A 23,652-nucleotide genomic window follows, 5' to 3' on the forward strand; every position below is an offset into this window, starting at 1 on the left:
ACGGAAGAGATGGGTCGATTAGAATGAAAAAAACATTTGCTGCAACAAAGATATCTAACAAATACAATGATAAAAGTTTTGGCGACAATGCACAGCGGGTGACTGTAGCGGTCAAAAGATCAGATTACTTCTGTATTGTCTAAAGATGCATTTCATTGAATAGTACAAAGCAATTATTCATTCCACTATTAGTTTAAACAAAAAAAAAAAATCGAGCAAATAGATTTTTTAACTGGCGCAACTATATTATGTATGCGCATTCTCGAATAAATTAACCATAGAAGTCGGAGACCATTTCATTTGGATGATATTTACTTTTGCATATCATGGTTATAATATAGTTAATTAAAGTGATTAAACAAAATCTATTTACTAAATTTCTTCGCTTTATATCTAATAATTAATTAGCAATTAACTGGGTGTCAAGATAATTAAGCCGCGAAGTGTTTTAGCTTATATGTGGACAAACACATTTTACAGCTATAAAATGATTTATCGGTTTTTTTTGAATGAAAATATAAAGTGCGAGAACTGGTAAAAGATAGATATGAAATTAAATAGCATTATAAAAAGTATATGAAGCAAAATAAATATAGTAATAATAAAAATATTATGAAAAACTATTCATACAATTAATTGCTCGTGATTAATTTAAACAATAAATAAAAAATTATTTTTTAAATAATAAATAAATAATTCTGGCACAGGATACCTAGTTTTTGCATAAAACTAAACATAGGAGTACACAAATAAGTTGTAACAAAACTTGTACTATCAAATAAAATTTAAATTGTTCAAATAATTGCATGGTAAATAAAATATGATAATAATTAGTTATTGCTTAACATATGAACAAATGAAAAAATAATAATAATAATAATAAAAATAACTGAATTATGATGCATTTTAAGAAGTACATGAAATGAAATTTCTAAGCTATTTTAATATTATTATAAATATATCAAATATTCTTACTGACTCAATAAATGTGTTGCTTATTGCTTTAAATAAAATAAAAATTCATAATTCATGAAATGATAATGTAATCATTTAATCATCACTCAAAAGAAACTGCAAATTCAAATTCAATTTATAGCAAAGCATTCAAAGTAATTTGAAAAGAAAGAATTGTGAAATCGAAACCGTCATAAAATAATTGGAACACAAGACTAAATATAATTGGAATTGAAAATGCCTTAATATAATCGAATAGGAAAATGACGCGGAAGTAATGGAAATAAAAAGTGACTTTTAGTTAATTGAAAGAAAAAATGATAGAACGATAATTTTGAAATAAATTGTAAAAAATAATAACATCCTTAAACACAAAGTATAACAGTAGTTTATCGCACAAATACATATTCAACAAATTTTCTCGAGTATTTAAAGATCTTGAGAATGATCATCGAAAACTCTTAAACTAATAAATTAAAACTAAGCAATGAAAACGAGATGATAAAAGGTAATATAAATTATACATTCAGTTACATTTATGAAGCGAAAGCATAAATTCCAGTTAAAAATCTAAACTTTATCCATCATACATTGAAGCACTTATTTGCTTATTTATTTTCAATATACATTACATCAAAACTTTAAATGTTCTCATTTTAACAGTAAGCATACTTACATCTTTCTACGATCGATTATCAAACGCGTCTTTTCATTTATTATTACGGTAAGTTATCATATGGTATTCTCTTACCGTATCTCTTCCTTCTGTGACAGGCTACCGTATGCCTTTCTTTATGATGCCTGTCTATGGTAGGTCACAGTATTTTTTATTTGATATTTACGATACATTATAGTATTCTGTTATAATTTTTGTTTGTGAAAGATCACCGTATTTTTCTTATCTTTTTGTTTACGGTTATTGTATAGTTTTTCTCTTTCATTACAATAGCTTGTAGTACTATTGTTATGTTGAATAGAAAGTAATATAAAATATATATATAATAAAACTAAAACATAACATAATAAAATATAATATAATAAAACTAAATATATAATCAAACTACAAAATGATTAAAAAAAAAAACTTTTGTTGTAACATAAGCAATACAAATAAATAATATCAAAGCGTATCAGGTTTCTTTTTCACTTTTCCTTTTATATTTGCTTGCATTAAATTAAACAAAACTTTACAGAATTTATATGTTTCTACCACATTACTTTATCTTATTATCAATAAAAAAATTTGTATCACTTAATTTTTTTAACATCAAATTGAGCGATTATTATCAAAGTATGAAGGCATTATCTTTCGTTTCAAATAAGTTTTTTTTTTCCTTTTTTTCATTGAAGAAAAAGATAGGAAGAAATGATATTTAACATTTGACATTTTAAAAATGAAATTGAAGGTCAAAAGGAAGAAAAATGAAAAATTGAAAAGATCAGATTTGTTAGATACAATGACAATAATTTTTACTGCAAAATCTTTGTCGCAATTTCTCTACATATACAAAAATTATTTTTACAAATTTCTTTTTCTTATTCACAATGTAATTTTCTTTTTTTTCAACAATTTCTGTTGTAATTTGCAAAAGAAAAAACTAAAAAAAAAAGTGGTGGAATTAAATAAAAATATTATATGTATATGAGACAAATTTTATTAAAACGAGAAAATATATAATACATTTTAAAGAAAATGTCGATTTGTTACTGACCTTATTTACCACCTTTCTATTCTTCATTACCATCTTTCGTTCATACAGTTTGATAAAGTGACAATGAAATTGTTCATTGAAGAGTTACACAAAAGGCCTTGAACGAAATTTTAAATATTTTATTTCGATGAAATGATAGAAATTTTTTTTTCCTTTTTTTTTGTGGAAGTTACAAGAAAAATAATGAGTGTAAATGAAGGAGGAGAAATTTTTGAGCTCATAAAATTGTCGTATTGTCGTTTTGTTCCAGTGCCTATACTTCTAGGTTGGTAGGAACTAAATATGGTAGGTAAGAGAAAAAATAGACTACAGATAACTTATGTTTAATTTATGAATATAAGTTTAATAATTATAGTTTGCTTCCATTCATTCATTCATTAACTAACAATTTATTTCATAAATGAATTACAAAAGAATTCGTTAGCTTCTCGTTTCCTTTTTATAGTTTAATTGAAATTCAACGACATTACGTTACGCTTCATCACATTGCTGATTGCTAAAATTCAACGACGTTACGTTACGCTGCGTCACATTACGTTATATTTGACAGTCAAAAACGACAATGCCTTGTGAAGGGGTAATTTTTGTATTCCTCTTTTTTTGTAATAGTTTATTGTAGCTAAAAGATATGTACTGATAGTAAATATAGTCAAAATAGAGCAAAATGCATTTTCAGTTTTTAAATGTGAGAAAATCTATTAATATTTTGCTCAAAAACAAGTAGTCAGCTAAAATTGGTTTTTTTTTTTTTTTTTTAGAAACATTAAAAATTAATTTTCAATCGTTTGTATTTTTGTACGACTGATTTATTATATGATAGAGTAAACAGAGTGGAAATGTTTCCTGCAGTTAATTAGCTATTAATTAACTATTTAATAATTCAATTTAATCAGTTAATAAGTATTCTCATAGTTTATTAAATAATTCAAAATATATTCGTTTCTAGCGTGAATGTATTTCTATACATATTGGACAAGCAGGAGCCCAAATTGGAAATGCATGTTGGGAATTGTACTGTTTAGAACACAATATTGGAAAAGATGGAAAAGTTGCAAGTGAAGGAAGTGAACCCGGAATACAGAATCAAAAACCGGAAAATCAGGTAGATATCGCACTAAATTTTGTTTTTATTATGTTTTATATTCAAAATTCAATAATTGCTTTTCTTTTTAAGAAATATCGAATTTTAGTTTAAATTTATTTTGTAAAATTAACGAACTAAAATCATTCATTGTTCTTATTTTGTCAATTGGCATACTCTAATAGCTAGTTCTAGATCATTTAATTATCCTTGGTCAATCAAAAACTTCTCTTTCCACTTTTCTGATTATTTTTCTTCTTGTTTAGTCAAAAAATTTGATGCTATTCCAGTTTATCTCATCAATGTTAAATATTTAAAAAAAAAATTTAACATATTTTTAGTCAATCACAACATTCTTCTCAGAATCATCCGGTGGCAAATATGTTCCTCGAGCTATTTATATTGATTTAGAACCTACTGTACTCGGTAAAATATTTCATTTTGTATTATTTACTTCTTTTTTAGCAAATTATCTCATTCTTCCATGAAACACTGTGTATGTGCAATTAAATTAAGTATATGAATGAGTGAAAAGAAAATTTTTATTCCTCAATAAATTTTGCTTAAACTTCAAGTAATGATAAATAATTTAAGTTTGGATTAAATTTCAAATAAAACAGAAAAAGGCTAAATGTGAGCTGTTACTGTAAATAATAATGAAAATTCAATTACTGTAATATAATGATGAAAAAGTTATTGTAATTAGTGGCGGCCGTTTGGTCCACTTTTTGTCTCTCTACTAACATATGAAATCTTTAAACCAAAAAAAAAAAAAAAAAGAGTTATTAAGCAAAATTTAAATATTAGGCCGAAATTTCATTTTAAAATTTAAATTTTATGCATTAATGCATGCAATACATTCTTATATATTGTTTAATACTTTAGCCAATTAAAGTAATTTTTTGTGCATAAATATATTTAATTTAATTTAATTTTTTATAAATCCTTAAAATAACAGAACTAAATTCTTGACGAATTATGCATCATACCGTTTAGAATATTATTAATATTATTGAGCAATAGAATAATTTATTGGTTAATGTTTTATTTACTTATTTATTTATTTTAAATAACTATAATTACTGATTAAGCTTTTCTTGGTCTAAATTAATGCTTACATTACTCGTTTTTTTTTTGATTATATTTAATTTATATATGTTAACAGTGATTAATATGCAGATGAAATTCGTTGTGGTCCATTCAAGCAACTTTTCCATCCTGAACAATTAATTAGTGGCAAAGAAGACGCAGCCAATAACTATGCCCGTGGCCATTATACCATTGGTAAAGAACATATTGATATTGTATTAGAAAAGATTCGAAAGCAGGTTTGTTTTATAATTTATATGTCTTTACTTATTTATTTATTTTAAATAACTATAAATACTGATTAAGCTTTTTTTGATCTAAATTAATGCTTACATGTCTCGTTTTTTTTCTTTTTTTTTTTCGATTATGTTTAATTTATAAATAAGTAAAATAAGAAATTTATAAATAAGTTATAAATAAGAAATTTTATTCATATTTGAATATTAATTTGTTGTATTTTCAGACAGAACAATGCATGGGATTGCAAGGTTTCTTGGTATTTCATAGTTTTGGTGGTGGTACCGGATCCGGATTTTCATCATTGCTAATGGAACGACTTTCCGTTGAATATGGCAAAAAATCAAAACTTGAATTTAGGTAATGGAAAATTTTTTACAAACTTGGCATATTATGAGCTTTCTTACTATTAATCTTTTTATGCAATATAGTTAGCAAATCAAATTTGTGTCAATTTTTCAATTTTGTTGTAAAATTTCAAAAACTAAGAGTTTTTTTTTTTTAATTATCTTAATTTGAGATTGTAAAATGGCTCATTAATTTGATGGAACAAAAATTTCATACCTGAAAAAATCACTTCATACTTAAGTTCAATTAAGTGAAAATACTGTAATGAAATATTTGTACAACATTTGACTTATTACCGATTAATTGTAGGTAGTAATTAACTGATCAAACAAATTAGTGGGTTTAATTAATTAACATTTGTTGTATGTATTATATATATATATACTGAAAAATTATAATATGAATGTTTATCTGCTATAAACCTAATTCGTTATTTTATTCAGTTCATCAATAACTTATTTTAATCAATTAATATTTAAACTATTCATGCAGTCATCTCTTGTTCAATTGTTTATTTTAGTATCTATCCAGCACCACAAGTATCTACGGCTGTTGTCGAACCATATAATTCAATTTTAACCACACATACAACTTTGGAGCATTCTGATTGCTCATTTATGGTTGATAACGAAGCTATTTATGATATCTGTCGTCGTAATCTCGATATTGAAGTTTGATATTATTAATGCTTATGAGACAGTATAATGTAACATGACAGGATGCAAAAATGAATTCTTTGTTTAGCATTAATGATTATTTGGTAATAATATAACGTAACGTATATCAATGAATTGGACAATTGAAAAAGAAAAAAGAAGAAAATAAAATTAAGGGAGAAAAAAAATTAATTTTATTCTCTTCTTTTAATTTTTTGGTAGAGTAAAAGTTTGGCAAATATTTGGAAATTTTGAAAATATTTAAAACAAATGAAAAGAAAATTTTTCACGCAGGTAATTGAAATTGATAATCTTAATTACTTATATTTTAACCATCCTAAATATTTAACAGAAAATTATGTATAAAAAACGAACAAACAAAAAAAAAGATTTTAGAGGCCATCATATGTCAATTTAAATCGACTTATTGCGCAAATTGTATCATCTATTACCGCATCTTTACGTTTTGATGGTGCTTTAAACGTTGATTTGACTGAATTTCAGGTTTACTTTTTCCTCAGTTTCGTTTTTAATAAAATTATGATTTTCTTTTCTAGTTAAAAAGGAAATAAAATTTTCTTCTCCTTTAGATTCCACATATATTGAAACTGTTAAAAAAAAAAAAAAAAAAACCTTTTTGACTTAGAATTATTATAGATTAAAATAATTGCAAATTTCTCAATGTGCGAGTGAAAAGAAAATTTTTAAAAAAGAGATTACTGTTTTATAAATTATTATTTTCCGGGTGTTACATACAAAAAAAAAAAAAAAAAAGTTTATTAAAAAATAATTTTTTTTTAATTTAAAATACATTTGCAGAAGGCGGAAAAAATTAAAAAATTTAAAAATATATATTTGTATAAACTATTTTAATAACATTTACTTAATTTTTTTGAATTAGTAGATCATCAAAAAGGACAAAAAAAAGCGAAAAAATACATATAAATGCTCAGTGAAAATAAAAAAACAATTATTTAAAAATTTTTTGCTTAATTTCTTTAAATTAAACTTTAAATGTACTTTCAGACAAATTTAGTACCATATCCAAGGATACATTTTCCTCTGGCGACATATGCGCCTGTCATCTCATCCGAGAAAGCTTATCATGAACAGTTAAGTGTGGCTGATATTACAACCACATGCTTTGAGCCACATAATCAAATGGTGAAATGTGATCCAAGGCGTGGAAAATATATGGTATATTATTCATTTAGAAAGAATTATTTTTAAATTTTTAAAATTTTTTCTTTTATAAACTATCAATTAAGTGATGAAGTAATAAAAAAAAATAGCCAATAAAACATTAAATAGTAAACATTTTTAAACATAACAAAGAATCCTTATAATCTTTTATTTCTAATAATTTATCAATAAAAATTTTTATTATCTTCATATCTTTTAATGTGAAAAATTGTATTAATTTAATTGTTTGAAAAAGGATTAAAACTAGAAAGAAAAAATTCCATAATTTTCTATAATTTTCCACTCTAAAACTTAATAGTTTATTAGAAATAGCTAGATTTATTTATTTATTTATTTACTTATTATTATTATTATTATTATTATTATTATTATTATTATTATTATCACTATTATTATTGTAGGCTGTATGCTTGCTGTATCGCGGTGATGTGGTACCAAAAGATGTAAATGCTGCAATTTCCATGGTTAAAACAAAACGTGGAATTCAATTTGTTGATTGGTATTCTTTTTTTTTTTTTTTAATTATTCTTTTTTTTGAAATATGTATATAAATACATATTTCATTTTTATCCATTAAAAATTATTATAGGTGCCCGACTGGATTTAAAGTTGGCATAAATTATCAACCACCTACTGTTGTTTATGGTGGCGATTTAGCAAAGGTTAGCTTAATTAAGTAGTTAATTTAAATTTTAATTGTTAGTTTAGAGTAAAAGTTACTAAATTAAAACTTAACTGTTTTTGCTTTAAACAAAAAATTAAATATGCTAAATACTTAAAGGTACATCGAGCCGTTTGTATGCTTTCAAATACAACTGCAATAGCTGAAGCATGGGCACGTTTGGATCATAAATTTGATTTAATGTATTCGAAACGAGCATTTGTGCATTGGTATGTTGGTGAAGGTATGGAAGAAGGTGAATTTACGGAAGCACGTGAAGATTTAGCTGCATTAGAAAGAGATTATGATGAGGTGAAAATTATTTAAAAAGATAAAGTATTTTAATTTTATCATTTAAAATCTTTCAATTTTTAATAAAAATTTTTCAAAAAAAAAAAAAAAAAAAAAAACAAAAATGTTGAAATAGTAATTTTATAAAATAAACATTGTAATATATTACTAATTAATTTCTAAAAATGATTGATAAACAGATGAATTTGATATATTTCATAATTGTATTAGTAATATTTTCATTTATTCGATAGGTATTAGATTTTGTAAGCTTCAAATATTTTTAGACAATATTTATATAATTAGTTGTTTTAGCAATAATTGAAATTTGTATTATAGGTTAGCAAAGATTCGGCAGCACTTAGCGATGATGATGAAGAAGAAAGTGAATATTGAAAATTTCTCAAATATATTTTTAAAAAAAAGAAAATACTGTGTAACATTTTAAATTATACATTTATTATATAGCAATAAATTATCACTTTTCTCCCATAATATAACAATCATTGTAAACAAACAACAATAATGTTAAAGTTATTTGCATAGTAATTGGAGCAACATTAAAAATATTTAATGAATAATAATTTTGGATGATTAAATTTTTTGATTTATTCAAATATCAATTATATAATTTACTCAAACTTATTAATACTTATAGTAACTAATAATTTCTGTTGTATTTATTAATAATTCTCTTACTAAATACATATATGAAATGCAAAAAAAGAAAAAAAAAAACAATTTCTGATAACAACCTAATCAAAATTTCATCTTTTTTTCAAGAAAAGAATACGTTCATTTCATTTCTTTTTTTTTTTTTTTTTAAGATGTATTAAAAGATAAAAGTAAAATGAAAATTACTATCACTACTATCATCTCAGTTTCAATAACTGCATTTCTGATAAGAAATTCTGAGGTTCTGAAACGTTCGTAAAGAAAAAAGTAAACAAATTCAAATAAGAAATAACAATAGATGAAATGAAGTAAACGAAATAGTAGAATAAGAAAGCAGTTGAAATAGCAATAAATAAAAGTGTCACCATCAACTGTCATCATAAGCTTTACAGCATATTTGATAGGAGAGAAAATGTATGAGCATAATAAAAGTCATAAATAAGAAAATAAATAGGATAAATAAAGAATGCACAGTTGTACAGAGTAATAAAATAGGTATTGATAATGAAGCACCTGAATAATGATAACAAATGATAAGTAAGTCTAAGAATAATTATGCAAAAAATAAAGAATAGAATATTGTTAAGTAATAAACGAAACAATTCCAATATGCAATCAATTTATGTAATTCGGACAACCTATTAATTCGGAATAATATTCCGTCCGGTTCATTACATACATGTGTTTGCATGTGTGAATGTGTGTGTTTATGTGTCTTCTGTCTACACATAGTTTTTCCATTTGTTGGAGTAGGAAATAGAGGAATGGCAAAAGGGAAATTAAAATAAGCAAAAGTAAAATATTAAACTAAGAAAACCAATTTAAAAAGGTCTTAAATAAGTAAACTGAAATAATATGCAAATAACTTTTTAAAAAAAAAAATATATTTGTAGTATGAATGGATTAATGTGAAAGTTTGAAATGGAAAATATATGCATGCCAAATAACAAATATATTTAGCAAATTTCAATTTTTATTATTCTATCAACTTTTTATTTCCTTTTCTCATTTTCATTTCAAAACTCAAATTCTTTAGATTCATATAATTAAATGTTTTATAGCATTGATTACCAATTATTCACATTCATTTGGTATTGTCATCAAATATCACAAACTAATGAAAAACCATTAACAACAAATGTAATTAGTAATGTTAATTTAAATTAAAAAGTTTAATAACCAAACACTTTGATTGTGCTAGTTGTATAATCCAAAATTCGATGATCACGATAATTTAAACCACCGAATGATATGCCTTGATCACTGCAGCAATAAAGAGGATTCTGCTAAAAACAGATGCAACAATTAATAATAAATTAAAATATAATTGATGAATTTTTTGAGTTTCAGCAATTTTTAAAAACTGTTCCATTAATTAAATACACTTTTTAACATAATAATTGAATAATAGAATTAATCATAACTGTTTATTATCATTATATGAAAATTGATTATGTTACAACAAATAGGTATAATTATTAAATTGAAATTTTTAAAAGTTGCTGAATAAAATTCCTAATTAATTAGGTTAAAAAACAAAAAATAAAGAACCATTTTTTTTGAAAAATCCAATTCACTGCCTGCAATTAATTCATTGAAACCATTTGGGATAAACAAATGCTTTCCATCCTGTAAATTTGCTAAAATTTCATTCAAGCATTTCTTTTTTCAAAAAAATAATATTCTAAGATGATAACATTTTATGATTAATCTTATCAGATAGATCAATAAGTTTTAAATCGATTAATTTTTCTTCCTAAAGCATATGATACTATAAATGGATAATAGCTTAAATAGATGTATGATATGTTATCAATTAGATGAATTATGCATTCATTAAATTTTTTCTCTAAAGCACTGATATAATAAGTTAATAATATTTTAATATACTAAATAGTCAAATAAATGATAGTCTTATCATTTTAGCTATTTCATTCTTTATATGATTAAAAGCATTTATATAGATTAACTAGTAATATCCTAATGAAATATTTACACATGATAACCTTATCAATTGGATCAACAAGTTGTACATTCATTAGATTGCTACATCGCATCAGTGCTCGTTCTGTAGCACGGGGTGATAACCATCCAAAACAGTTATCATTAGCCATAAGGTCGAGAGCAGTGCGGGAAAAAACGATGCCAGCTTGAGGTAGAATTGTTGTATAAATATTCCATGGGAATAAATATGAACGGAAATTTCTAGAAAGTTGTAAGAAAGTTTAATTTTAGTTTTTGCTTTTTAAACAATTATTGGAAGTAGCATTGATAATTTATGATAATAACAGCTTGTAATAAAATTTAATCAATAACATATGAGTGATAGTAATTGATAGTGACAAATATACATGTTGGATAATATTTGTAATAAATAAATATGATTATAATATTTAGCAACAAATAATAAAAAATTGATAATAATAGTAATAGTGATAAGAAAAAAATCGTAATTATGATAACACTAGACGATAAGTAAATATGGCAATATAAACTAATCTTATCATTAGTAATAAACAAACACAATGTGCAAATTGTTAGTAAAAAATAAACCTGATAGTGATAGATCAATCTAGTAGTGATAATGATATGACATGATATGTAATGACTTTAGTATGTTTTCGTGATATTACTTTCTGCAGTTTCAACTATTCTTCTTTACTTATATATCTTTGTTAATTATAAAGTATAATATTTACTAATGCAAGCAAAGAAAATCAAAATTTTTTTTAATCAAAACTGAAATTAAATTAGAAAAGTTTTGTAACAAAATCAAATTGTGACTTAACAAATTTAAAACTCATTAAATAATTGTTTTAGCTCAAGACATTATTTTAATAATTTTAAAATGTCATTTGTAAATTGCTAACGTAATTTTTTTTTTTTTATATAGTAAAGAAATTATGGCTGCAAGAAAAGATCTGAAGGGAAAAAAAGAAGTGAATAACGAAGACATAACGTAACGGATGTCTTGTTTTACTTTATAAGCAAAGGAAAAAAGAGAGGGAGGGAGGGAGGAGGGAGAGAGAGAGAGAGGGAGAGAGAGAAAGAAAAAAAGGAAATGAATTTACGAAATTTACTAGTTATTAAATCATTTGATAATGTAACAACCAATGAAATATGCTATTATTTTTCAAAATGCAATAAATGAATATAATGTGAGATGTTATGAATGTATGATAAAAGACAAAGTATGATAAAAATTATTTTAAAATATTATTTTAATAAAAAGGAAAATGTTGCTATAATCATTATAGGTCATTGATAATAGTTGAAAAATGAGATTAACTTTAAAATTGAAATCAATCAGTAAAATCTTGGAAATAATAAGAATAAAAGCTGCTAAATTAACATTTATTGTAATTTATTGTTTTGAGAGCATTTAGAAATTTTGGAAACACACAGGAAAAAAAGCGATGTACTCCCACTTTAAAAGCTCGCAGAGAAAAAATCACATAACTTCTTGCTGCCTTTTTTTCAATCAAAAATACTACGGAAAAGATGATAACAAATTTATATATACATATATGGAATATGATTTCTAAATTTCAATTTTCTAATCAATTTTTCTTAAAATTCTAATCACATAAGTTCAGTTAAAAAGAAAAATTTAAAAACCATTTGAAATAAAATTAAACTACCTTTTGCTAGATATCCTTCCTAATATAAATGATTGTTGTGAATTATTCAGTGCTGACAAAAGCCGTCGTAAATTTGCCATAACAATAAAAGTCTGCTCATCACTAATAATTGTCCAAAATTGATTCTGTTGTTCATTATACTTTGTGGAGTATTTGATAATTTCGCGATATAAATCCCAATGATATTGTGTTTTCTTCGTTTTTACAAATGCAACATTAATCTCTTCTACAATACTATATAATAAAGTAAATTCAAAAAAGAAGGAACAGCATTTGTTTGCTATGTGAGACTTTAATAAAGTTACAAATTTTTCTGTAATCTAGCTGAAATACTTCAATACACATTTAAAATAAATTAAAATTTCTAATTTAGTGAGTCCAAACTTATATTTTCATTATTTTATTGCATATAATACAACAGTCATGATGGAAAATGATGGTGATAATAGATGCTAAGAGTAATAATGATAATAATAATGTAATGATAATAGTAATAATTATAGTAATAATAATGAATTACCTGAGAAATTACGGCGAATCCCTTCTGAATTTGTTATATAAACAGTATGATTGCATTGTTTGGTATAGGTGTCACGCAATGTTTGGACATATTTCCGCTTAAATATCTGATTGGGATGGATGAATATAATGCACTGTATTTGAATATCAGACAGAATTGAAGTATTTAAATTGATCGAAGTAAAGTGTCTCGATTGATTTATTAAAATGGATTGTGTAGCAGTTTCATCTTCATAATTAAATGTGACACAAAATCCAAGTAGAATGCCAATTAAAATACCAAGAATAAATCGCGTAGTGTTATTAGATAACCATTGCTTGCGACAAGTTGCGATTAGTCGCGACAATATCAAAATCACTTGTCGCATTAAATTTTGACCATATCTTTGGGATCTTGAAGAAGCAAAATATAACCTTTAGTAATCGATTATTTAAAATATGTCAGAAAAAAGCAATATTATGCAAGTTTTCCCTTTTATCTTTTTTTTGCAAAAAAATTAAATAATTGGATTAATTAACTGTCAATTAATTAATTAAACAAACAAATAAATACTCTCACATTATCTGATTGCAATAATTTAGGGCACAGAGCAAACTATGATTATTCGACAATGACAGAACGATTGTGAACGTTGCCGATGATTTGTTATTAAAATGAAATATTTAAAATATCAGTCGAAATTAAATCATTTGTGTTGAACTATCTGTTTGAGTTTGGTGTTGAATTGGTATGGTTGATGAAAGGAATTTGCGCAAGTAAATTTAAATTTGAAAATTTTTGAAAACTAATGAAACAGCTGAGAAAAAAAGAAAAAATGATAAAACAATAAGAGAGAAGGAAAAAGATTATGATAATAATGACAATAATAATGAACATAATAACGTTAATTATAAGAAAATATGAAAGTGTACTGAAATGTAAGTAGTTGAATGAAATAATAAAATGGGGTATAGTTGAATTAACAAATACTGAAAAGAAAAAACGTTGAAGTTATATATATATAATAATTATAATAACATTAATAATAAATAATGGGAATAATAAAAGCAAATAAAAATTTTTTGTACATTTTTTATCTGTAAGAACAATACTAAAGAGTATGTACTAAATTGTATTAAATTGATATTTAAATAGAAAAAAGCCAAAATAGAGGGAAAGAGAGAAAATTTTAATTTTCCCTTTGTATCTTATCCCCAGATTTTTTTATTATTTCATATCAACAATATATTTTGTGCACGATTTATCACTCTCAACATATTTAGCATGCAAATATTTTAATTAGATTAATTATATACATAAAATAATGGTGAAAAGATGATGGGCTCGAATGGAATAAAAATTGGTTAATGTTTGATTATTGATAAATTTCGGCATTTCTACTGACCCTATTACTTTTACCGATCTCTTCTCATTCTCTTATCAGTTTATTTTGGTAAATGACACACTTTCTACAATCATTTATTACTCATAGAATTCCTTCCTATCACAACTAACAATCAATCATCATTTTTCATGACAACCACATGCAAAATGTCACCCATCAAATGAAATTTTTTCTTTTAGCCATCTTTCTTTCATTCTTTTTTTTTTTTTCATTAAAAAATTTCAAGAGTGATAAAATCGGATAATTTATTATTAATAATTAAACAATGTAAATGTATGATAAATGATGAAGAAAAAGTACAATTTTTTTTTTCTTTTTTCTTTCTTTTGCTTTGTTGTATGCGTAATGGTTTATTTTTGTTTAAAAAAAAGATAGAAAATGGAACATAAATGCGGAAAATAAGAGAATTAATCGTGCCGCAATATTCTGGATGATAGAATGACTAATTATCTTTTATAATCAGATACCTAATTTATTAACAAAATGTAATTCACAGTAAAATTTAATGCGACATCTTAAATATCATTCAGTTGCTTGTTATTGCTAGAATAATTTAAGAATAATACGATAATTGCTGGGACACTTAAAGATAATAATTAGATAGTAAGATAAATAAGGATAATTTAAGAAAAGTAATTAGATTAAATATCTAATAATAGAAAATAATTTATGAGAAAAGTATATTGTTTCGAACTACTTAAACTGCCTACAAATGATCGAAGACCGTTAGAATCAAAAAACTGAAATTTAAATTGAATAAATAATAAAAAATGAAAAAAATGATATCAGATAAAATATTAATATCAGATAATATCAGATACAATATTCAATTTATTTCAAACACTTTCCACACTATCCACGTTGTAAATAATGAATAATTTTCCAGTTTGTTCTTTAAAAAAGACAAAGCGAATATGATTGTGGGAATAAGTCATATTTGAATATAATTTTCCTTAAAATAACATGCCTTCATCATCATTAATGAGTACTACTTGACAATGAGTCGTATTTGAATTCATGATTTAACTGATAAAATGTTGGATAAAATCGATACAAATGCATAGATATAATGAATGAAAGAAAATGCATTATCACCGAAACATAGTAGAAAGGAAGAGGGATAGTATGGCAGAATGCTGTGGAATTTCGATTTCTTTCCTTTTCAAAAGAAGAAAACTTGTTTTGGCACAACAATATGTGTAATAGGCGATCGTTTTTCTTTCAGATCAACAAGTTCACATTTTCAGCCAATTTTTCGAATGCATAAATTCCATTTTCTCTTATCATGCAATGAATACTATTTTGCCATCACTCAAACTTTTTCTTATAGTTTTTTTGCTGGTATTATCACCACTATCACTATCATTACTATTACCAGTGCTATTATTATTTGTTATTATTATTAATTTTTATTTTCATTGACATTATTACTATTACTGTTATACTATTATTATCATTTTTATTGTTTCTGTTTAGCAATCATTCCCTCTGAAATGAAACAATAAACTATATATTCAACTAGCACTCTTGAAAATTTTTATTTGGATTCTAAAATTAAACATGTGATAGAATTCAAGTTCTTCCGATTATCATATTGTCATTTTATCATGGTTAAAGCAAAACTGATTTGTCAGTTTATCTGATATTTTTAATTAAAAGTTTTGAAACTATTGCCATTATATCTTATGATAAATTTAGATCGGAAATATTAGACCAGTGTATTTTTGTTTTCAATAATTATAAACATTATTAGCAGCTAACATTGTTGCCATCAAAATTACTGCGATTATTAACAGTTCACCGTTATTGTTATCCATTATCACATCGATAAATATGTTATTTCAATCAACAAATTATGCTAATTTGATTAAACTGCCAAAATTGGCAGAAACTTTCGAAAAACAAATTTGAAAGGAGCAGAGAATATTAATATAAATAGAAAATGAATAGTTTATATTCTAATAATAGGTAATATGGGATAGCGGTGAGATCAACATTCATTCATTTTGGAAAGAAATTAATCAAGAATCAATTGGAAATTTGATGTGAAATTCTTCATTCCTTAAAAATATCTTCATTTGTGAAATGATGATAAGCAAACAAAGTTGTAAAGAAAACGAACGATTATTTAAAGATATGCTAAGCAATTTTTTCAGCATATTATTCATTCAAAATTAATTACTAAAAAATTCCAATGATATATTTGAATCTTAAAGTTTTAACAAATATTACTGTTATATAAAAGATCCCTTAGAAAAACTTAGAAATAATTTTTGATGCTATTTAAATGTCGTATATTCATGTCGTTGATTTAAGGTTATCTATTTATGTCCCAATTAATGCCAAGAAATTATGTTACAGAATATTATCGATATATGTTACTGAGATTAAATTTCTTGACTTGGTAAGATTTGAAGCAAACTTGACTCATAATCGCCTAAACCTGTCTCAAATATATCAAATGATATAGATACTAATGAGAATAAAGTTATAGATACTAGCTTAAACAATATAAAATGATCAATAGGTTTATATTAAATAATGCTAATTAATCGTTCTTCGTTAAAAAAATTCTTTGTTGAAAAAAAAAAAAAAAAAAAACTCCTGGGTAAAGCAATCATCGGTGATTTTATTATTTACTCAATTCTAGCAATTTCATTATTATTATCTATATATATATATATATATATATATATATATTTATTGTATGATTTGAAATTTCCTAAAGATAGATATTAATAATATTGGATATCTTGTTAGGAAAGATTGATAGATAGAAACAACGGAGGTAGTCGAACTAAAAGAAAAAAGAAAAATGCTTCATAATTTAATATTTCGGTGAAAGGATAATAATAATTACAAGAAAGATCCTGGAAATTTCGCAAGGACAAAAAGACAAGCAAATTGGAAATTTATAGACAATTAAAAGTTAAATAAAAGTGATGAGATTGAAATTTTCATAATCACTTCTATTTTTAAGGCTAAGCTGTTAATGTGAGGGGAAGAGGAGGAAGAAGAAGAAGAAGAAGAGGAAGAAGCGAAGGGGAGAGATGTGGGGGTAGTAGGGAGTAATTAAGTTAAAAGTAAGGGCTAATGATCATTAAGTGTTGTGGTGATGCTTATGAATGTTTGAAGGGAATTCAAAATTTGTATGAGTAGTGGTAGAGATTGGAAGGGTGTATAAAAGTAGCATATTTAATAATAGTGGCAGTGAATAAGTGTGTAGCATATTTAATAATAGTGGCAGTGAATAAGTGTAAGACAAGGAAGAAGTCAAATGTTTTTTCAAAGAGTTAAGTGAGAGAGTGATTTTATCGAAATTCCTGTTTGGTAATTCATTCATTTGGTATCAAAAATTTTGATAGTATCATTGAATGATAATATTATGATTTGATGGATATCATTTTGTGTTAATGTTGAGAATTTGACGGAAGTCATTTGATGATAATATCAAGAATCTTTTTCACTTGATTTTCCACTAATTTAGAATAACGAAGAGAATGGAAAACTCATGATATCATTGACAGATGTATCACAGTCAATTTGAACTGGATTGAAAGAGATGTCAGTTTGTTATTTCGTATTTTCTTCACTTTTGTCTGGAGTGTTTCAACGTTATGCATTGAATGCGCTGGGGAAAAAAGGAACATGTATTGTTGGTAATATTATTGTATGAAAGTTAGGCAAGAATAATGGCAATTTTGTAAAATTCAGTTTACTTTTCACTTTTTTTTCTCGATTTCGCTTCAGTTTATAAGTTTATTATATAATTAACCTTGACAGAATTTTTCACTTAGACTAATATTATACATTATACAAAATTGCTGCAAACCAATTCTTACTTTTCTTTCGACTGTCAAGTAAATGAACTTTTAAATGTGACTATTGCAGCATTACTTATGGTTTGATTGTCATTATTTCAAACATTAGGAATAACTAATAATACTTATTGTGAGTGATTCACTTTAAGAAGTTTTAAGCGTAGGATTTTATGTAGTATACGTATAACATCTTTTCGTAAATAAACTAGGAATGCAAAGCGTAACTAGCTAGATAAACAAGTTTAGCGCAGTTTATTTTTCGATTGGTTAGACATTAAAATATAAGTGATATTGTTTTTTTTTTTTTTTGGTAATATTCGAGCATACACTGCAGATTAGTAGTTCTGGCCAAGTGCGAACGGAAGATGATGAATGAAGAAGGTAACCACTTGTTGGAAACATCTATCTGCTTGAGGCGAAGAAAATTTGCATCGATTGGTGTACTCTTCCTTATTAATTTACTCAATTATATGGATAGGTGCGTAATTTTTCTAAATTTTATCACTACGTTTGTGCAGTTTATTCCGAATTTTATCAGGATGTTATGAAAGACTGTTTAGATATAAAGACTATGGCGATTATTTTCGTCATGTAAATGCAGGTGTTGCGGCCATGGAAATGTTTTCTTCATAAAATGTCATATTACAAAATTCTTAACTGTAGTATTTATTTTTGTTTGCATATGCTTAGGTTATCAACAAAGTGATGATAAACATGCACAAACTTTACGGTTATTAAAATGTGGACATGATAGTTTTAATAGATAATACAGTGTAAGAAGATTAGATTGACATTGTATAATATTATCGTCTGATATGTTTTAGGTTTCCAATGTCCCTGAAATTGGATAATGATTTTGATCGTATTTAGATCATACTGAATTGGTGATTAATAACATTTAAGGTTTACAATCGCTGGTGTACTTACGCAAATACAAAAATATTTTGATATTGATGACTCAAGTGCTGGACTTCTACAGGTATACATTTGTTGTATCATAATAGAAATTAACAAATTGTGGGCAAAATTTTGGTTTTTTTTAAATGAAACCTAGTAAGATAAATTTTGGGCTTATACTTTAATTCTACTTTTGTCCTTTCCTGTCTTTTTTTAAATTGGGTAAATTAAATTAAATGTCTTAGTGGCTTGCACCACCAACCAAAGTTTATTCGTATATTAGTTCAAATTGCATTGTATTAAATTCCGTAATATTTCTTGGATTCTGTTAGTTTTTTGTTAAATTTTGTTTCTGTTAAATATGAGTTCCTAAATTATCAGTGAAATTCTGATTTATGAATAATAAGAATTAATTGAATTATGTCAGTTTGCAGACCGTATTCGTTGTGTTTTATATGATAATTGCCCCAGTTTGTGGTTATTATGGTGATCGATACAATCGAAAATTTATTCTGCAGATTGGGTTAATTGTTTGGATGACAGCAGTCATATTGTCAACACTTTGTGGTCCCGCAGTTGGTATTTGTCTTTTCTTTTGTCGTTCTGATTCAAAAAAATACTCATATTACTGAAATATGACTGGAAATGTCCCATTGAATTTATACTAATTTTTCTGATTTTCTCTTTCAGCATTTCTATCTCTTTATGTTATGTCGAGGTCTTGTGGGTATTGGTGAAGCATCTTATGTAACTATTGCACCAACAATAATTGCTGATATGTACACAGGAAATCGACGAAGTTGTGCTTTGATGATTTTCTATTTTGCTATACCAGTTGGGAGGTTCGTAATTTCAATTATATTTCTTCCTCCGTATTATTATCACTGTGAAAATTCTATTGAAATCTCAGAATTTCTATGCAAGCCCTAAAAACATTAGCTAGGATCTAATGGTTAGAATTATTCTCACTTATCTGATGATGCATAAACAGTCGTTAACAGTTGAGACATATTTCGGATAGTATATTCAAGAATACATCCACTTCATTTATTTCCTCGTCGAGACACATTACGGAATCAAACAAGCCTTCATCCTACTCACCTTTTGCCTTTAACTTTGCTGAATTAGTTTAATTTTTAAAATAAAATGTTTGGGGCTTTTAGATTTTTTTCAGTTTTTTTTAAAAGATTTAGTATATTTTAGTATAGCTTATTGTCTGTTAGCTGGTTTTGGTCTTTTAGCTTTTTAGTTTATTTTTTGAATTTTTTATTTACGATAAAAGGGTTTTTAAGCTTTTTTTGTTATTTGTTTTGTTATTTGGGTTTTTGAGCTTTTTTTTGTTAATTGCATACATTTCTTCAATAACAGTTTTTTTTAAGAACTTATCCGTAATTTCAGTGGTTTGGGATACGCCACTGGTGCAGCTTTTTCATTATGGACAAATACTTGGATGTGGGGTGTTCGTCTGACATCTATCCTTGGTATCATATGCTTTATGCTGTTGGTTTTTGTTGTTGAAGAACCAGTGCGTGGCGAAGCAGAGCACTCTAATCCTGTTCCGTCTTCATTTCTTGAAGACATCAAATATCTACTTACCGTGTTCGTTTTTTTTTTCCTGAATGAATGAATTTCTTTTTGTTCTATTGTAGTTTTTCCTCAGCAACAAAAGGGAAGATCTAATTCAGTTAGAAGTAGAACTTATCTTTTTTTTTTTTCTTCCATTATAGCAAATGCTATTCTTCTTCTATACTACTGTTGAGGTTATGGCTGCAAAAATTCAGAATAAACACTTTAAATTTTTTTAAATTTTTTTAAGACGGACGTATATTGCCACAACTCTTGGACTGACATCAGTAGTGTTTGTGGTTGGATGTTTAGGATGGTGGACGCCGACGCTAATGCAGTATGCATGGGCTGTGCATCATGGTACCAGTCATATTAGTAGTGAAGTGAAGGCTGAGTTCGTTTTCTTGTTTTTTATTATGCTGTAAAGTTTAAAGATAGATCAGATGATGACCAAAGATTGAAGGCGAATCATAAAATAATTGTAATTTTTTGCTGAAGGAATAATTTTCTAATGGATTGTTTCTTCACATCCATTTTTTTTCTAGGATCGGTTTGGTATTTGGAATCGTTACATGTCTTGCTGGTTTTTTCGGTGTTTTCTTTGGTTCAGTATTGTCTCAAGTAAGATCATTACTTTTCTGTTGATCTAATTTTGAATATGGAAAACATCTCTTTATAGCTGTTTTTCATATAATGGATATTTCAGTCTAAATCAATAAAGACTTCTGCCTTAAGAAAAGTTTGTTTTGTAAAGTGATTTTAATACTTTCCATTAAAGGAAATGCGAGCTATTTGAATTTGTAGTCAACAATTTGTAGCTTAAATTAAACTAACGATTTCTTTGTTTAGATCTGGCGATCAGGGTTCGGCAGTATTCCGAAGAATGTCCATGCTGATTTGCATGCCTGCGCTTTGGGTTCTCTCTCAGCAGTACCATTTCTATATTTCGGTCTTATCTTGTCGTCAAAAAACACGACTTTATGCTTAGTAATATTTTTAATTTTGTATAGGATGCAAGATTATTTGTATTCATTCAGTCCAGAAATTATACACCATGAAGCATTTTTCATACTCACTTTTCAGATTTTTACATTTCTCGCTGTAACCGGTTGTTGTGTTAATTGGGCTGTCAATATGGATATTTTAATGGTAAGTTAAAATATAAGCATTAGCTCTTATATTTACTTAAATGCAAAATATAATCCAGCATTTGTTTCCTTTTTCAATTGTTTATTTAAAATCAGAGTTAGAGTTTCTACTGCGATGTAATGATATTAAACTGTTTTTGAATTTCAGTTTCTGCTTTATCAACTTTTTACAAAAATTCTTATGCTGCTGTTTATACGTTTCGAAAGTGATAAAATTTCGTTTCAGTCTGTTATAAGTTTACGTCGGCGGTCAATAGCTACAGCTATTCAGACTTTAATTTCGCATCTTTTTGGAGATGCTTCTTCCCCATACATGATTGGACTTATATCGGATGCAATACGTGGTAAGTCTGTAAATTTGATTTCTTTTTCACTGAATGCCACTAATTAATTACTTTGTTTAATATCATTAGCATCATACTGTCATATCTGAGTTCATGAACTTATCTTGACAGGGCTAGCAGTGTGTCGAATTCATATTATATCTCACCAGTTGCACGAATATGAACTGGTTATTAATAGCATATTATAATTTCTCTACTCGTGTTTCTCGCAGTTACTGTCAGTTATTTTTCAACAATTAAATCACCTCTCTTAATATTTGCTCTTAATTTACAGGACATGAACGTTCTACTCTTGCACATTTTGTTGCTCTTCAGCGTTCATTGTTTGTGCCAAATTTTGTTCTTTGTTTCGGTAGTTTGATGTTTTTGGTTTCAACTTTTTACATCGATCAAGATAGACAGAATGCTCATGAATTAACACACAGTACGCATTTAATTTTTTGTCTTTGAAGCTCATCACGTAACCAATAGATTCAGATTATGCTTTTGACGAGAAACATTATGTTATACCTTAGTTACTTTTCATTTATATTTCTTATCAGCACAATCTATCTTTTTTGTATCGTTGTAATGGTTTTAGTTTCATAAGTATATCAGTTTTATTTCAGGTGAACAGCTTACTATTGAAAATGTTTCGGAAACATCACCATTAATAGATAGTGTTGAACATTCATCAACTTGAATATATTTATACCTGATATGATGTTAATTCATCAACGGATACTTCAATTAGTTTTATAAGAGGTTTGTATACTTCAGTATGCATGTACAATGTGTGAAGAAAATTCTAGAAATCTTTGATTTATTCTTTTATTTTCAAACTTTGTCGTATTGCAGGAAGTTTTTACTGACAATCTTGTGCGTACTGCTATTATGCTTGTTTTCAGTAGAATTTTAGCAGTTAGCCAAGCTTTTTATATGGATTTTGCTGCACTGTATACAACATTTTTAACACGATAAACATTTTTAATCAAAGTCTCACTCTTTCGAAACGAATCACTTTGAAATGCAATTTCATACACTTTACTGTCAATCCCTGATGAATGAATGTCTGGCGCAATGGCTGCAAGGATTCTTCAGCGCAGTCGTTGAATTGCTCAATCTCAGATATGCTTAATTTAGCCGCATGAAATTAATTTGAAAGGTATTTTCAAATTAATTTCATGAAACTTGATGAATCTTACAAACTTGTAAACTTTTAACTTCTAATTCCTGCACTCTTTTATAAGCTAATCATCACACCTTGTTTTATACGACATATATTAACAGAGTTAGTTATAAATAACCAACTAATGATATGCTATCGTATATATATAACTATAGCTTTGTGACTAACAAAGAATTTAAACTACTGTTTAGTGAGCTTTCCAAATTATCCGATTTATGAATGAAAATATCCCGAAGTTCGAGCAGAGAATAAGAAC

At 26.1% G+C, this 23,652-nt stretch overlaps 3 protein-coding genes across 3 annotated transcripts; 2 read left to right on the top strand and 1 right to left on the bottom strand.

Moving 5' to 3' along the window:
- Nucleotides 1–3,228: 3,228 nt before the first annotated feature.
- Nucleotides 3,229–8,628, top strand: Bma-tba-8 (FRG1 protein homolog, putative; the record flags this gene model as incomplete). Its single annotated transcript, XM_043076416.1, has 12 exons — nt 3,229–3,243; nt 3,613–3,768; nt 4,089–4,173; nt 4,927–5,075; nt 5,300–5,433; nt 5,942–6,092; nt 6,474–6,581; nt 7,104–7,274; nt 7,682–7,779; nt 7,870–7,942; nt 8,062–8,253; nt 8,572–8,628. 12 exons carry the CDS (start codon nt 3,229–3,231, stop codon nt 8,626–8,628), a joined length of 1,389 nt encoding a protein of 462 aa, XP_042932350.1.
- A 1,451-nt stretch (nt 8,629–10,079) lies between these two features.
- On the bottom strand, nt 10,080–13,435 carry Bm6257 (Uncharacterized protein; the record flags this gene model as incomplete). Its single annotated transcript, XM_043076417.1, has 5 exons — nt 10,080–10,193; nt 10,459–10,536; nt 10,914–11,112; nt 12,549–12,774; nt 13,069–13,435. 5 exons carry the CDS (start codon nt 13,433–13,435, stop codon nt 10,080–10,082), a joined length of 984 nt encoding a protein of 327 aa, XP_042932351.1.
- Nucleotides 13,436–18,638: 5,203 nt separating this feature from the next.
- On the top strand, nt 18,639–22,910 carry Bma-spin-4 (Major Facilitator Superfamily protein; the record flags this gene model as incomplete). Its single annotated transcript, XM_043076418.1, has 12 exons — nt 18,639–18,751; nt 19,177–19,252; nt 19,605–19,745; nt 19,861–20,012; nt 20,569–20,769; nt 20,987–21,130; nt 21,282–21,357; nt 21,586–21,723; nt 21,820–21,885; nt 22,111–22,228; nt 22,503–22,652; nt 22,837–22,910. 12 exons carry the CDS (start codon nt 18,639–18,641, stop codon nt 22,908–22,910), a joined length of 1,449 nt encoding a protein of 482 aa, XP_042932352.1.
- Between the last annotated feature and the right edge of the window lie 742 nt (nt 22,911–23,652).

This window comes from Brugia malayi (assembly GCF_000002995.4).
Source record: "Brugia malayi strain FR3 genome assembly, contig: Bm_v4_Chr1_scaffold_001, whole genome shotgun sequence".
NCBI classification, from domain to species: domain Eukaryota; kingdom Metazoa; phylum Nematoda; class Chromadorea; order Rhabditida; family Onchocercidae; genus Brugia; species Brugia malayi.